The sequence below is a fragment of the Mustela erminea genome, chromosome 17, assembly GCF_009829155.1.
Source record: "Mustela erminea isolate mMusErm1 chromosome 17, mMusErm1.Pri, whole genome shotgun sequence".
Classification (NCBI taxonomy): domain Eukaryota; kingdom Metazoa; phylum Chordata; class Mammalia; order Carnivora; family Mustelidae; genus Mustela; species Mustela erminea.
In genome coordinates this window covers 7374248-7387341 of record NC_045630.1, presented here as the reverse complement: position 1 = coordinate 7387341, position 13094 = coordinate 7374248, and the positions used below count along the sequence as shown (strand labels likewise).

At 42.3% G+C, this 13094-nt stretch overlaps 1 protein-coding gene across 1 annotated transcript; it reads right to left on the bottom strand.

The window, feature by feature from the left end:
• Positions 1 to 933: 933 nt before the first annotated feature.
• On the bottom strand, positions 934 to 2232 carry BECN2 (beclin 2). The gene has a single exon (XM_032319180.1). It carries the CDS (start codon positions 2230 to 2232, stop codon positions 934 to 936), a length of 1299 nt encoding a protein of 432 aa, XP_032175071.1.
• Between the last annotated feature and the right edge of the window lie 10862 nt (positions 2233 to 13094).

Sequence of the window (13094 nt, the reverse complement as noted above, 5' to 3'; positions counted from 1 at the left end):
CAGGTACCCCTACAATTTACATTTTTAAAAAGTTCTCTGGCTAACACGTTTTTTTTTGAAGATTTTATTTGAAAGCAAGAAAGCAAGCTTGCAAGAGCATGAGTGGGGGGACAGGGCAGAGGGAGACGTAGACTCTCTGCTAAATAGGGAGTCCAACACGGGGCTCCATCCCAGGACCCTGAAATCATGACCTGAACCAAAGGCAGACATTTAACCAACTGAGCCACCTAGACACCCCCACCCCTGCTGACTTCTTTTAAATCTTCAGGTCTCTGTAAAGGTTCACCTGATGACTCTCAACTGATGACTGGATTGGCCTATCAGCCAAGATGTTACCATTCCTCTTTGGCCACACCCCCACCAGGTCAGTCTCAACATAAGGGCACAACCCAATAGGACACACTTCTCACTTTTAAATCACTGAAGAAAGTATAGAATTTTACTGAAAGCTCTTCAGGGATGAAGGAGGGGTTTACATTACACACGGCTGCATAAACATAGTATTTTTGAATATCCACCCTCCCTGCGAAAGTCCCTCTACATGTATTAGTGGCCCAAATACCATTATGAAGACCCCAACTTTCTCCACACCACCCCCTTCCCTCAGCCCCACCCTTGTACTTTCCCTCAGCATCTCTTGATCCTTTTTTTGTACTAGTAACACTAACAATCTAATTCAATCTTTGCTGCCATTTTGGATGTTTGTTAAGGTGGGGAAGGAGGGAACAGGAAAGTACAAGGAAGGGAGGACAAAGACATGCAGGGAAAAACAGTAATGGCTTTTGGTTTGCTCTGAACAATTAATGCTTGGGTTGCCATTTATCTTTACAATTATAAGCACGTTATATTTTTCAATTTTATAATTTCTGATATTTTTCTCAAATAAAATATTTTAAAGCAAAAAATCCTCCCTCTCCCTCATAAAAGAACAAGTTATTCTTGGCATCTTAAAGAGACCCAAGCGAGACTACATTTAAAATTTATAAGCATGAGCTTGAGTGCCTTTGTCCATTGCTCCTCTGAGTTCAAGTGGGTCTTGATTGAATAGAACTCACCACTGCTTCCAGAGTCTTCCATTAGGCCACTCTCCACATGAATCCTGTAGGGCAGGCAAAGACCCCACTTGGTTTTCTCAGCCTCTTCTTTGAACTGCTGCATGCAGTCCAAAAAAGCCATCATTGCCTGGTCAAATTTGACCTGTGAGCAAGTTCTCTGTCCTGCAATACAGAACAATGGCAGCTGAACGGGGTCATCTGTTAAAGACTTCAGATAGGACCGGTTTCCGCAGGGGATGAGTCGGTACCTCTGAAACTCCAGCCCAATCTTATTGGACAGGGCAAGGAGCAGCAAGGCTGTCTGGCCCCAGGCCATGTTAATCTCCTTCCAGCTCACAGGGGTGGTGGGAAGGCAGCCCAATCTGAAGTTGTTGATGATGCCCACAGGACCATCATGCCTGATCTCAAAGGTGGCACTGAAGACACTGGTCTTCTTCAGCCGGCCCCACTGGATCTGTGCGTGTCTCAGCTGGTTCTTCATGCTCTCCAGCTCGTCCTGCAGTTCCAGTTGCTGCCATTGCAAGTAACTGTAGTCCCTCCAGTACTGCTCGTCCTGCTGGTCCAGCATCTTGGTCTCTGCCCGGGCTGCCTCAAGATCTTCTGCTATTCTTGCTTGGTTCTTCTCCACCTCCTTTAGCTCCTGGACCAGCCTCGCCTCCTCCAGCTCCAGGCCCTCCAGCTCCTCCTGCAGGGTCTTCCTCTCCTCCTCATGTATCCTCCCCGTCCAATATTTGTAGCTCTGGTTCTCGGATTCTACAATAACGAGGTGGGTGTCTATCTGCTCTAAAAGTTTGTCAGTACAGTCCTCACAAAGCGGGTGGTCCATATCTTTTTCACCAGTGAGGATGTCAAAAATGTCCCTAATAGTCTGCTGGATGTTAGTGAGTGTTCTTGCAGAGTCAAACTTTCCAAGCAAGATGAACTTGTTAGAACTGTCTCTTGGCATCTTGTCATCGCCAGGGTGGGTAGAACAGGAGGCACCATCCTGCAGCTTTTTACTGTCTATCTCTGCCCTGGCGGGAGGGCCATGCTCCAGAGTTTCTCCTGGCTCCTGCTGAGCTGAGGTGAATGTGGAAGCTGCAGATTCTTGGGTGGTCTCAGGATCCAAGGTCCCCATAAACTGATCCAACTTCATGGGCTGCCTGCAGCCCTGGCAGATGAAACGGATGGAAGACATGGGGAGACCTTGGCTCTTACTCTGATTGCAAGTTTCCTCTGGCTGCCCACCTATCCATTTATACCTTTTTTAAGCTTTTTTAAAGTATGATTCTTTTAAAATGCATATTTCATCTTGTCACTCTTCTATTTAAAACCTTACATTGGTACCCTCCTTAGATACCTCTAGGCCTCCTTTAGCTCCTTTTAGACTTCTAGACAAGTGATTCTTTCTAAAAGGAAAATCTGATCATCTCACTTTGTCTTTTACCACTCCCAAGGCATATCTTAAGAGCAATCTTTATAACTAAGCTCTGATTGTGGCACTTCCCTCCTTAAAATGGTTTTATGCTCTTATCTTACCTTAAAATAAAGTCCCATCATCTTAACCTGACACTACGGCCTCTTCTCATTTTCCCAACTACTTCTGTCCCAATTTCTTGCCACCTTCACTCATAGGCTTCTCTATGATCCCTGGAGTGATGGTTGAAAAGGATCTACCATGCAAAGTATGCCTTTCCTCATCCAAATACTCCTCCCCAAAACGCTGGGGAATATCAGAATAAGTTGGAACTGCTTTCAATGTCATGGTCAATACTGCGTCCTGATTCATCCTTCAGAGTAGAATAGCAACGTATATTCACTGCTAAAGACTAAACCTCATTTTAATTACCCACCCACTAAAACCAAACAAACTCAAGCCACACCTGGCTTTGAGTTTGAACCAGCCCAGATAGATCATGCCCCAGACAAGATAAAGAACACCGAGATGAAGGGCAGTAGAGATTCCTTCAGCCTCTGGTTTATTTAACAACAGAATGATGTCTCCAGGATAATCCAGGATCCCTCTGTAAAGCCTTCCTTTTGTGGAGGAATGAGTGGAACTGGAGTATTGCTTATAGTTGGGAAGGAAATCCCTTATTTCTGGAGATCTTTCTTCCAATTCTTACCTCCTCATTCCAGGGTCTCCTTTGGGAAGACTGGAACAGGCCCAAGAGTGAGGAGTCTGTGGGTTGGAAGTATTGGCAACAAGGATTTTATGCACTACCATACTGACAGCACTTAGATGAATTACCTTGTCCCCTTTCCCTTTCCAACCTTTGCTCCTTGGGCTTTGTCACAAACCTCCAGGGAAGATTTGTCTATACCTACTGTCTCCAATTCCTCTTCTTCTGTTCTCTCTTAAACCCACTGTGATTCAACTTCATCTCAGTACTCTACAGGAAGTAATATCAAAGTCATAAATGTTATCTACGTTGTTAAATTTAATCTTGGTGGAGTAGGAAGAAAGGTCTTCAGCCAAAAATAAGCTTGGGGAAGAGATGTGTGGGAGTCACCCAAACCAGTAGGAGATTGAATGGAGGAAAGAAGTGGCATGACTGCTCTTCACTTGTAATGGTCCACATGGGACTTGCTGTCATGAGTAGGTATACATTTTTGTCTAGCCACTGACGGCGTGGGTTTGTCAAGCAAGTGAGACTAAACGAGGGAGGCAGGAGAGAAGGGGCCAGCTGGGAAGTGTTTAGGAAGGCTGACTGCAATATATCCTGGGAAGAAAGAAGAGGGATGGAGGGAGACACAAGGAAAAGGTGGGAGAGTTGTACTTCTGTTCTGGGAGGTTGAAGGAGTGTCAAGAGTCAGGATATCAGGAGACCAGATGAGTGAATATAGGAGGTAGTCAGAGGGTGTGCATGAAACGGACACAACAGAGGGCTTGCTCCCTGCAGTCTATAATCATCTTTCATCTCCGCATCCTCAAACAAGGGACCTTTGTTTGGCTCCTCCAGACCTATGTCACAATACCTGGAGTCAGAGGGTCTTGGGTTCTAATCTTATTTACTTGACAAGTTACTTAACCCTTTTGATACTCAGATTCTTCATTTGAAAATGAATGAAACAGAAACTATCATAAGAGGATTGCTTTGATGATTAAACAAGATGATGTTTAGAACCTCAAATGACATTAATTACCTCTCACTACGAGTCACCTGTATGGCCAGTACCTGGCTTTCTCTTCCTTGTGCACCTTGAACTTCTCAAAAGAGAAGTTCACTACTTCTCACTGTTTCCAAATCCCCACCAAACCTCTTTCAACCTTTGCAATCTGGCATCTGTCTCTATAATTAATAGAATAAAATGGTTCTTGCTAACGTCAACAATGAATTCTTATATAGCAAATCCCAAAGCATTTTTTCTGCCCTCTTCCCAATTGGTGCTCATTCTTTAACACTGGAGGTGATTAGCATCCTTTCCTCATCAAAAGAGGAAAGCAAAGTCATTATTTGGATTCCAGAGAATTGCTGCTTCTGATTCTCCTAGATCTCTGATCTTCCTTTTCTGCCTTGTTGACTCATCCTGCCAAGAGATTCTGAACCTTAAAAAATAAAAATCTGTCTTTGATATAGACAACTAAACTTTTCTGAAGCTTGCAAAGTGTGAATAAAAGCCTCCTTTAAAAATTCAAGGCTTTTATATCCATGTTCATAGAAGTATCATTCATCATAGTCAAAAGGTAGAAGCAACATACATGCCCATTGATGAGTAAATGAATAAACAAAATGTGGTATATACATACAATAGAATATAATTGAGCCTTAAAACGGAAAGAAATTCTTACCCATGCAACAATATGGATGAACCTTGAGGACATTAGGCTAAATGAAATAAGCCAATCACAAAAGGACAAATATTGCATGATTCCACTTAAATGAAGTACCTAGAGTAGTCAGATACAATTCATAGAGAAAGAAAGTATGATAGTGTTTGCCAGGGGTGGGGGGGAAAGAAGGGTTCTTTCCATAAACTGTGATACTGTGATTTACATAAAAAATATGCATTTGGTCTTCTCTGTAGGAGCACAGAGGTCCTAAACCCTTGCATTTCCTAAGCAATGAGGGTGTGATCAAGGTGTCTTTTGTCATGTTAATGAAGTGACTATCAGAAAGCACCTAAAGATGGGAGCTGATTTTCAGAACCAATCATGTGATTGGAGGGTAGGAACATTTAGCTCTACCCCCACCCCCACAGCCTCTAGGAGGAGAGTGTGAGGCTGGAGATTAAATCAGTTACCAATGGCCAGTGATTTAATCAGGTGAAATCTCCATGAAAGCCCAAAGAGGAGTGGGCTGAGAGAAGTTCTGGGTGGGTGAACATGTGGCAGTTTGGGGAACACAGTGAGCCTGGAGGGGGCATGGAAGCTCCACAAGCTTCCCATGTGTCTTGTTTTATGTATCTCTTTCATCTGACTATTCCTAAATTATATCCTTTTATAATAAATTGGTAATCTGGTAAGTGAATGTTTCCCTGAGTTCTGTGAGCTACTACAGCAAATTAATCAAACTAAGGAGGGGTCAAGGGAATCATTTGGTTTCGAGCCCAGGTGACAACATGGATTTGCAGCACTTGGCATTTGAAGTGGGGAATGGGTATTATAAGGCTAAGCCCAGAGCTCAGTCTGTGATCTGATGCCATATAGTGTCTGTATTGAATTATAAGACATGCAGTTGGTATCAGAATTGTGTGGTGTGAGGAAAAAGCCCACACACTGGAATTGGGACCAGAGTGCTGGTTGGTGTCAGAATATTTGGGTGTGAGTGTTTCATGGGTACAGAGTTTTAGTCTGGGAAGATTAAAAGTTCTGGAGATGGATGGTGGTGATGGTTGCACATGTGGGAAGAAAAAAACAATTCTACCCTTCAAGGTTTTTCTAGCAGGCCTAAGAATTAAATTGACATAAGACAGATTAACTGGGGAAGATAACATGTAATTTCCTAAGTTTGGGGAATCCACAAAAATATAAAATTCCAAAGTCAGGAAAAGTAAACCGTAAATGTTGCCCTGGACTAAGAAGGGGATTGGGGTCTGGGATTTCCAAGAGAAGAAAAGCAATGTATGGGAAGATGAAAAGGTGTAAATGTTTGGTAAACCCGTGTTTTCTGGGTTATTCAGAAACAATGGGAAACAGAGGAATTTTAACAAATAGACTGCTAAAATTTTTCCTCCCAGTCTACTACTGGGAGTAGATACTGTAGTTATCTATGGCGATAACTCCTGTCCTAGAGCAGGTCTTCCAAATAAATTCTCTTAGACATTTAGGGAGAAGGTGCCAAGTTTCTTCCTGAGTCTTATGATCCTTGGTGGTTTTCGGCTCAAGATAATCTGCATGCCCAAGGGACACTTCCAGGATGGTTCATTCTGAACTCCCTCACACAATCTTGTGAATGTACTTAATGCCACTGCACGCTTAAAAATTGTAAACATGGTATTTTATCACCATTAAAATAAATAAAATAAAATAAAGGATGTGTCTTAAGCGGCTCTCTTTCTGCAGAGCCCCTGAGGCGATAAGATCACTCTTAGAAACTTTCCTAGAGATTTAACATGACCTGGGGCTTTCAGATGGGCCCAAAATTAACTAGACCCATCATTAACTAGAAAAAACATAGCCTTGGCTCAAAAATGCTAAGCAAAGATGCCTATGTTTGCTATGATTAAAGTAAAAAAAATTCTGTTATGTATGTCTTACCACAGTTTAAAAACCGCAAGGTTTCACTGACTTCTGGGACTCAGGATGTCCCCTGTTTCTTTGCAAATCTCCACAGACTCGGACTATGGCCTCACAAGGCCAGTGTGGAGATATGAGGTTTCTGAGGAAGGACTCTTGAGGCTGCAGAGGGCCAGACACCTGTGGGCCCAGATGTGACTCACACAGGATGGGAAGGCAATGCTCACAGTTACAGAGGAACCCAGATTTCTGGTTCACATAAGAAAATGTTTAAAGGAAATTTAAGCTTTAATTCATTTTGCTTTGTTTCAGACTAGTCAACGTCCTCTTTGCTAGAGAAACTCCAGGGAAGTTCATCATGACAGGCTGGAATGTGAAATTTTTTTTTCAAGACTCAGACTGTCAAAAGAGCCAAGATTCTGGCTTTCTATCCCAGGTCAGATGCTGACTTAGGAAGTCATTTCGGCTCACAGGCTGCTTAAACTCTGTGAAACGGGTGCAATGCTAGCAATTAAACTTTGCTCACAATAGCTGTTGAGGGCAGAGACATCTGCACCGTGCTCCGTCAGTGCTCTGTACCATGTGTGGTGTCAAGTAAGTGTTCAGGAAACCATTGCTAGATTCTGCATGCATTACTCATGCATGGAAGTGCTCAGCCTGCGGGACTGGAGCTCCCACCTCCTGCTCCTCCCCACGAATGTCTAGCTAAAGCCATGCCAGAAAAATAAAATATAGATTTATGCAGAGCTAACTTATTCCTATAAAACAAATATTCTCTATTTGCAAAAAGATTCACAGAATTCCTACAAATAGTTTGCTGACTAAAGTGCATGATAGAACATTAACTCTTTATAATCAATATTAAAATGTTGGGAGTCAATGCCGGTTGAAGGGCAAAATCTCCCAAGTCAATCCACCCATGAGGATTGATACCTCTTTCACCTGTGCCCTGACATGCGCATTCAGTAGTCTCAGTGGATGGCACTTGGTGTATCAACCCCACCACTGGACTACATGTCTCACAAAAATATTGTTGAAATCCATCTTATATCTTTAACACCCATTCACCCATTTTGCTCCTTCTTTTCTTTTTTCTTTTTTTTATTCCTATGGAAGGACTTCTAGATACCATGACTCTGACTCAAATAATCCCATACATGAGACAGCTCATTCTACCAAAATATACTGGTAAAAAAATTTTTTTTCAGAGAATTGCATGCTAATCATAATGATTTGATGATTGGACTAAAAATCTAGGAATATCAATTTATTGCATGTGGTGGGTTGCTATCCCTTGTCACAAGGAGTACCTTTAGAAGTTCCTGATGATGGCGTATCATTCCCTCACGGAAGGACTGTGAGGATCACCCACTTCCAAGACCTTGGCTATATGAACATGGAAAATATCATCATCAATATTCGGGCTCAGGCCCTTGTTCTCATCATTCTCATAATCATTAGCAAGGAGAGGAAGGTCCACAGAAAGCAGTTGAAATCTTGATGCCTTAAACCAGTCCCTTCAAGACTGTGAATGCTCACAGCAGGACTCTATTTTATACCTGAGGCCAAACTAGTGGAAGCCAAACTGCTGCCCACCCCTGGACAATGCCCACTGCTCTGGATGTTCTCATCCATGCCATAGCCCCATAATATATTTGCCTCACTCTGAGGCTAAATTAACGTAACTGCCCTCTTATAGCCTGTTCTGGGCATTCGGTGGCCTAAAGGTTTCTTCCCTCTGTTCTGCTGCTGTGGGAAGAGCTCTGGCCCAGGATTCAGGAGGCTTGGTTTCTGATCGTAATTTACTATAGACAGTTCTTTGCACTTCTCATTTTTCTTATTTGTAAAATAAGGGACTTGGAGCAAAGGATATTCAAAGTCCTCACAACCTCTCTTCTTATAAGTTTTCCATCTCTTTTTAGGCCAGGTTGGCAGCTAGTTCTTGTGCCCACCCCACTCGCTCCTAACACCCATAATAATACCACTGAGAAATAACTCGAGAACTAGAAATTATTAAAATGCGTAAGCTTATACCCAAAGACAGCCACATGATAAAACATATGACCATGGACTATGTTTCGCCTATTTTGGTAGTTTGAGATGCTTTTTCAATGACAAATAAATTGGTGATTGATGTCAGTTCTTGTCTACACACTCACAACAGGCCTAACAATCACAGCCTAGAATGGACTGGAATGATAGGAAACTGTGTGGATCCAGGGGCTGTTGGGATCATGGAGAAGGTGGAAAGTGGGGACCACCACCAGCTGTCAGGGCACGAGTTGAGTGGCACATGGAAGAGTGAGGCGAGGATCTGGGAAGGATGAGGAAGCTGAGGCTGGTGAGATGCTTTGGGCACTAAGACTGGGGAGAAGGCCAAGGTTGTTGGGGCCAACGTGATCACTGGCCAGCTGGCTTGACACTCTAAGTTACGCTGACAACAGTGCTGGCTTATCATCTTCACCATTGGCTCACTGAATTCTACTGCAAGCATGGGGAAAGGGATGGAGGCTAACACCTTTTGAAGACCTAACATGTTCCTGGCTTCGTGTGGCAATTCTATTGTCAAGCAAATATTCATCAATCTCTCCCTCCGTTTGGAGTGATTTTGGACCATGGACTGTGGGCTGAAGTGACAGTGTCTTAGTTCCAACCCCAAGTATCTCCTAGCCCTCTTATGCTCTCAACCATGAGAAAAGCTCTGCCTCTGTCCCCAAGAGAGAAGGCATCTGGAGCCCAGCCCAGCCAACCTGCAAAACTCCAAGTGAGAAATACATGTTTGGGTTGTAAACCACTAAAACTTGGGGTTTATTATCACAGCAAAAGCTGAGTAATTGAGATGTGTTAATCTTTCTCAAACAAACACGAGGATCTCAGGTGAGGATAAGAAGCCCTCAGGTCCTGGGCGTTGGGCCCAGGCATAGCTGACAACAAATCAAAACCCATGCTTTCCATGAAAACATGGCAACTCTAGTCTTTGATGAGTAAAGCAACAGTTGACTGAAAATAGAAAAGTGATCTGAGCGAAAATGCTAACTGAATATTCCTTCAGTAGCCCAAGTACAAGAGCTTGAGATCCTCCCAGGAGTGGATGTCCTGATGGGAGTTCTGAATCAACGAAGTAGCCTCAGATGCTGTAAGGATGCAAATGGATGGCTGCTGAGAGCCCTTCCTCTCCCTTCTCCCTACCTGTGGACTTCACAGTATAGTTAGGAAGAGACATAGCATCCCAGAGAAAATACGATCTGACTGCTCTAGTGCCTTTCGGGGAGAGTGGAAATAACGTGACCCTGTCTGAGGGCTCCTACATTCTTCTGCCAGAAATCCCTGACTCCTCTCCTCCTGTGAGTCACCCCTGCAGGTGTTCAACCCTCAGGATGAAAAATGATGCTCTGGGACAAAGAAGCATTGCAGGGCTTACTAATCCCTTACCACTGGAAAGTAGGCAAGGAAAAAGCATGGAACATGGGATGGAAAGACAAGTTTGGAAATCAGCTGGGGAAGGATATCAGACCTTCACAGAGTCAGCCAGAAAAGTTATTTCCAGTGTATTTTTCAAAGATCCTGAGTAACTTTTTTGCTTTCCAAATATACTGCATTCAGGGTCAGACTGGCCCTAAAGTCAGTTGAACATGGCCCTGTGGCCTAGGAAGAAACTCCTCTGATAGTGTTCAATCCCCACCTGCCTTGTTGCTGTGGTGTCTGGGAATTTACCCAGCCTGACCCCTCATCAGTGTGGGGAGACCATTTTCAGTATGCAGTGCTGGGGACTTCTTCTCTCTTGAACATGCCGAGCCCTCCCTCTGAGTCTGCCCCTTCATCTTCCCAGGTGGTTCTGCGTGGTTCTGAATTCTGTCCCGATGCTTCTTTTAAAATGTTGCTTGGGGCACCTGGGTGGCTCAGTCAGTTAAGATTCTGACTCTCGACTTCTGCTCATGTCATGATCCTGATCAGGGTAGTTAGATCAAGCCCCATGTCTCAGACTGAGCTCAGTCTGGAGTCTGCTTGAGATTTTCTCTCCCTGCCCTACCCCCTGCATGTGCCCTCTCTCTCTCCCAAGTAAATAAAAATAAATAAAATCTTTTTTTTTTAAAGTTGCTTAATTTTAATCTCATAACCAATACATGAAGACTTACTAGTACAGAGAATTCAGGTCTTTCTGAGGAAATGGAAAACTGAGCAAGTCCTCCTTCCTTTCTTCTCTCCCTCTAGAACTTCTCCCTTCCCAGGGAAACTTTGCAAATTTTTTATTCTCTTTTCTCTAACTGAGATATTGTCATTTATAATAACTATATATTTGGTCTCTGACCCCCTTCCTGGCACAGACTTGCTAAAACCATCTGAAACTTTTGCACATTGCCGAAGGATGCTAGCAGAACCAACCTATGCGATGAGAGGGTTAGAATTTTCAGTCCCTCCCCCAGGACCTCCAGGCTGGTGAGAAGAGCTGGAGGCCAGTGTTTTCTTCAATCATGTGTATATGTTGAGGCCTCCATAAAATCCTAAAAGGACAAGGTTGAAAAAACTCCCAGGTTGGTGAACACATGGAGATTCAGGGGGAGGGGTGTGCCCAGAGAGAACATGGAAACTCTATACCCCTTCCCCACATCTTGCTCCATGCAACTTATCCTTCTGGGTATTCCTGACTTTGATCCTTTTATTACAAACCAGTGATCTAGTAAGTAAAATGTTGCTTTGAATTCTGTGAGTCACTCTAGCAAACCAACCAGAGTGAACCCAGGGTAAGCCATTCTCCATGTACCATCTTTCCAGAGTTTTCCTGTGGAGAGATGGAAGAGTCATGGATGAGAAATGGTCTCTGTGAGTTTATAAACCTAATGCCCATGCTTCCTAGGAATGGTATCCCATTTATATAGTCAGAACCAAACAGTGAATTTAAAGTGGTTGCAGTGGTTGCAGACTGGAAATGCTGGAATAATTCAGCAAATACAACTGCAACCCTCCGTAGTGGAAAGAGACCATTCTCCTAGGAACATCAACAACTGTTCCAGGGCTATGAGAAGTGAATCATCAAAGAAAAAGTTTATTTTGAATGACAATCAGCTAAAACGACACAGGATATAAACTGACCTCCAATGACTTTAAAAACTGGATGTATAAGGCAAATTATTCTAAAGGATGATTATAATATTTAAATTATAAAACATTCAAAAATATCTGTGAGAAACAGAAGATTATAAATTGGGTCACAGTAAATTTGAAAAAGTAACAAAAAAGAAACTTCTAAAAAAAAAAAAAAAGAAACTTCTACAAAGGAAAAAATTCAATAACTGAAATTAAAATTTGAAAGTTGCAAACTTAGGGTGCCTGGGTGGTTCAGTGGGTTAAGCCTCTGCCTTCGGCTCAGGTCATGATCTCAGGGTTCTGGGATCGATCCCTGCATTGGGCTCTCTGCTCAGCAGGGACCCTGATTCCCCCTCTCTCTCTGCCTGCCTCTCTGCCTTCTTGTGATCTCTGACTGTCAAACAAATAAATAACATCTTAAAAAAAATAAAAAAGAAAGTTGCAGACTTAGAAGATAGGTCAGAAATTAGTATCCCCAATGTCACACAAACAAAAAGATGGAAAAGATGGTAGCAAGTTTAAGACATGCAAGATAGAATTAGATGGTCTAATACAACATTTAATCAAAGTCCCAAATAAAAGAGAGAATTAATGAAGAAATAATGGTAGTGAATTCTCTAGAACTTATGAAAGACTCCAGTCACATATTCAAATTGGATAAATTTTTAAAAAGTCATAGCTAGTACGTCATAATAAAACTGGAGAAATTAAGAGGTAATGGGGATACCTTAAAAGGAAGAAAAAAGAGTATCTTCAAAGGAGTTGCAGTGAAATTAGAAGCTGTCTTCTCTGTTTGCATTAAAATACAGTGGAATAAGTCCATTCATAGGCTGGGGGAAAACTGCTAATCTAGAACCTACATGAATGAAATATCTGTCAAGCATGTGAGAAAAATAAGGGCATTTTCAGAACAAGCAAACATTTGGAGAGTTCTTCACCTGTAGATTCTCATCTGATAAAAATTCTAAAGGAAGTGGTAAATATGTGGGGAAATGTAGACAGATGTTGACTTCATCAAGCAGAAAATGTTGTATAGAGTTTTTTTAAAAAACCGCATGAAATGGAAATAACTTGGAGTGGTAAATGGAGTTAAAGTGTTCTAAATTTTTTATTGAGGGTGAGGTAAATAAATTGAATTTCAACATTAATAAATTAATAAAGCACATTGTAATTTCTTGACCACGACAAAAAGAACAGAAATACATAAAATCTGTTAAAAACAAAACAAAACAAAATTCAACCAAGTAAATTTAAAGAAATTGGCTTTGTTAAATGATTCAAGAATTGAGCAGCAC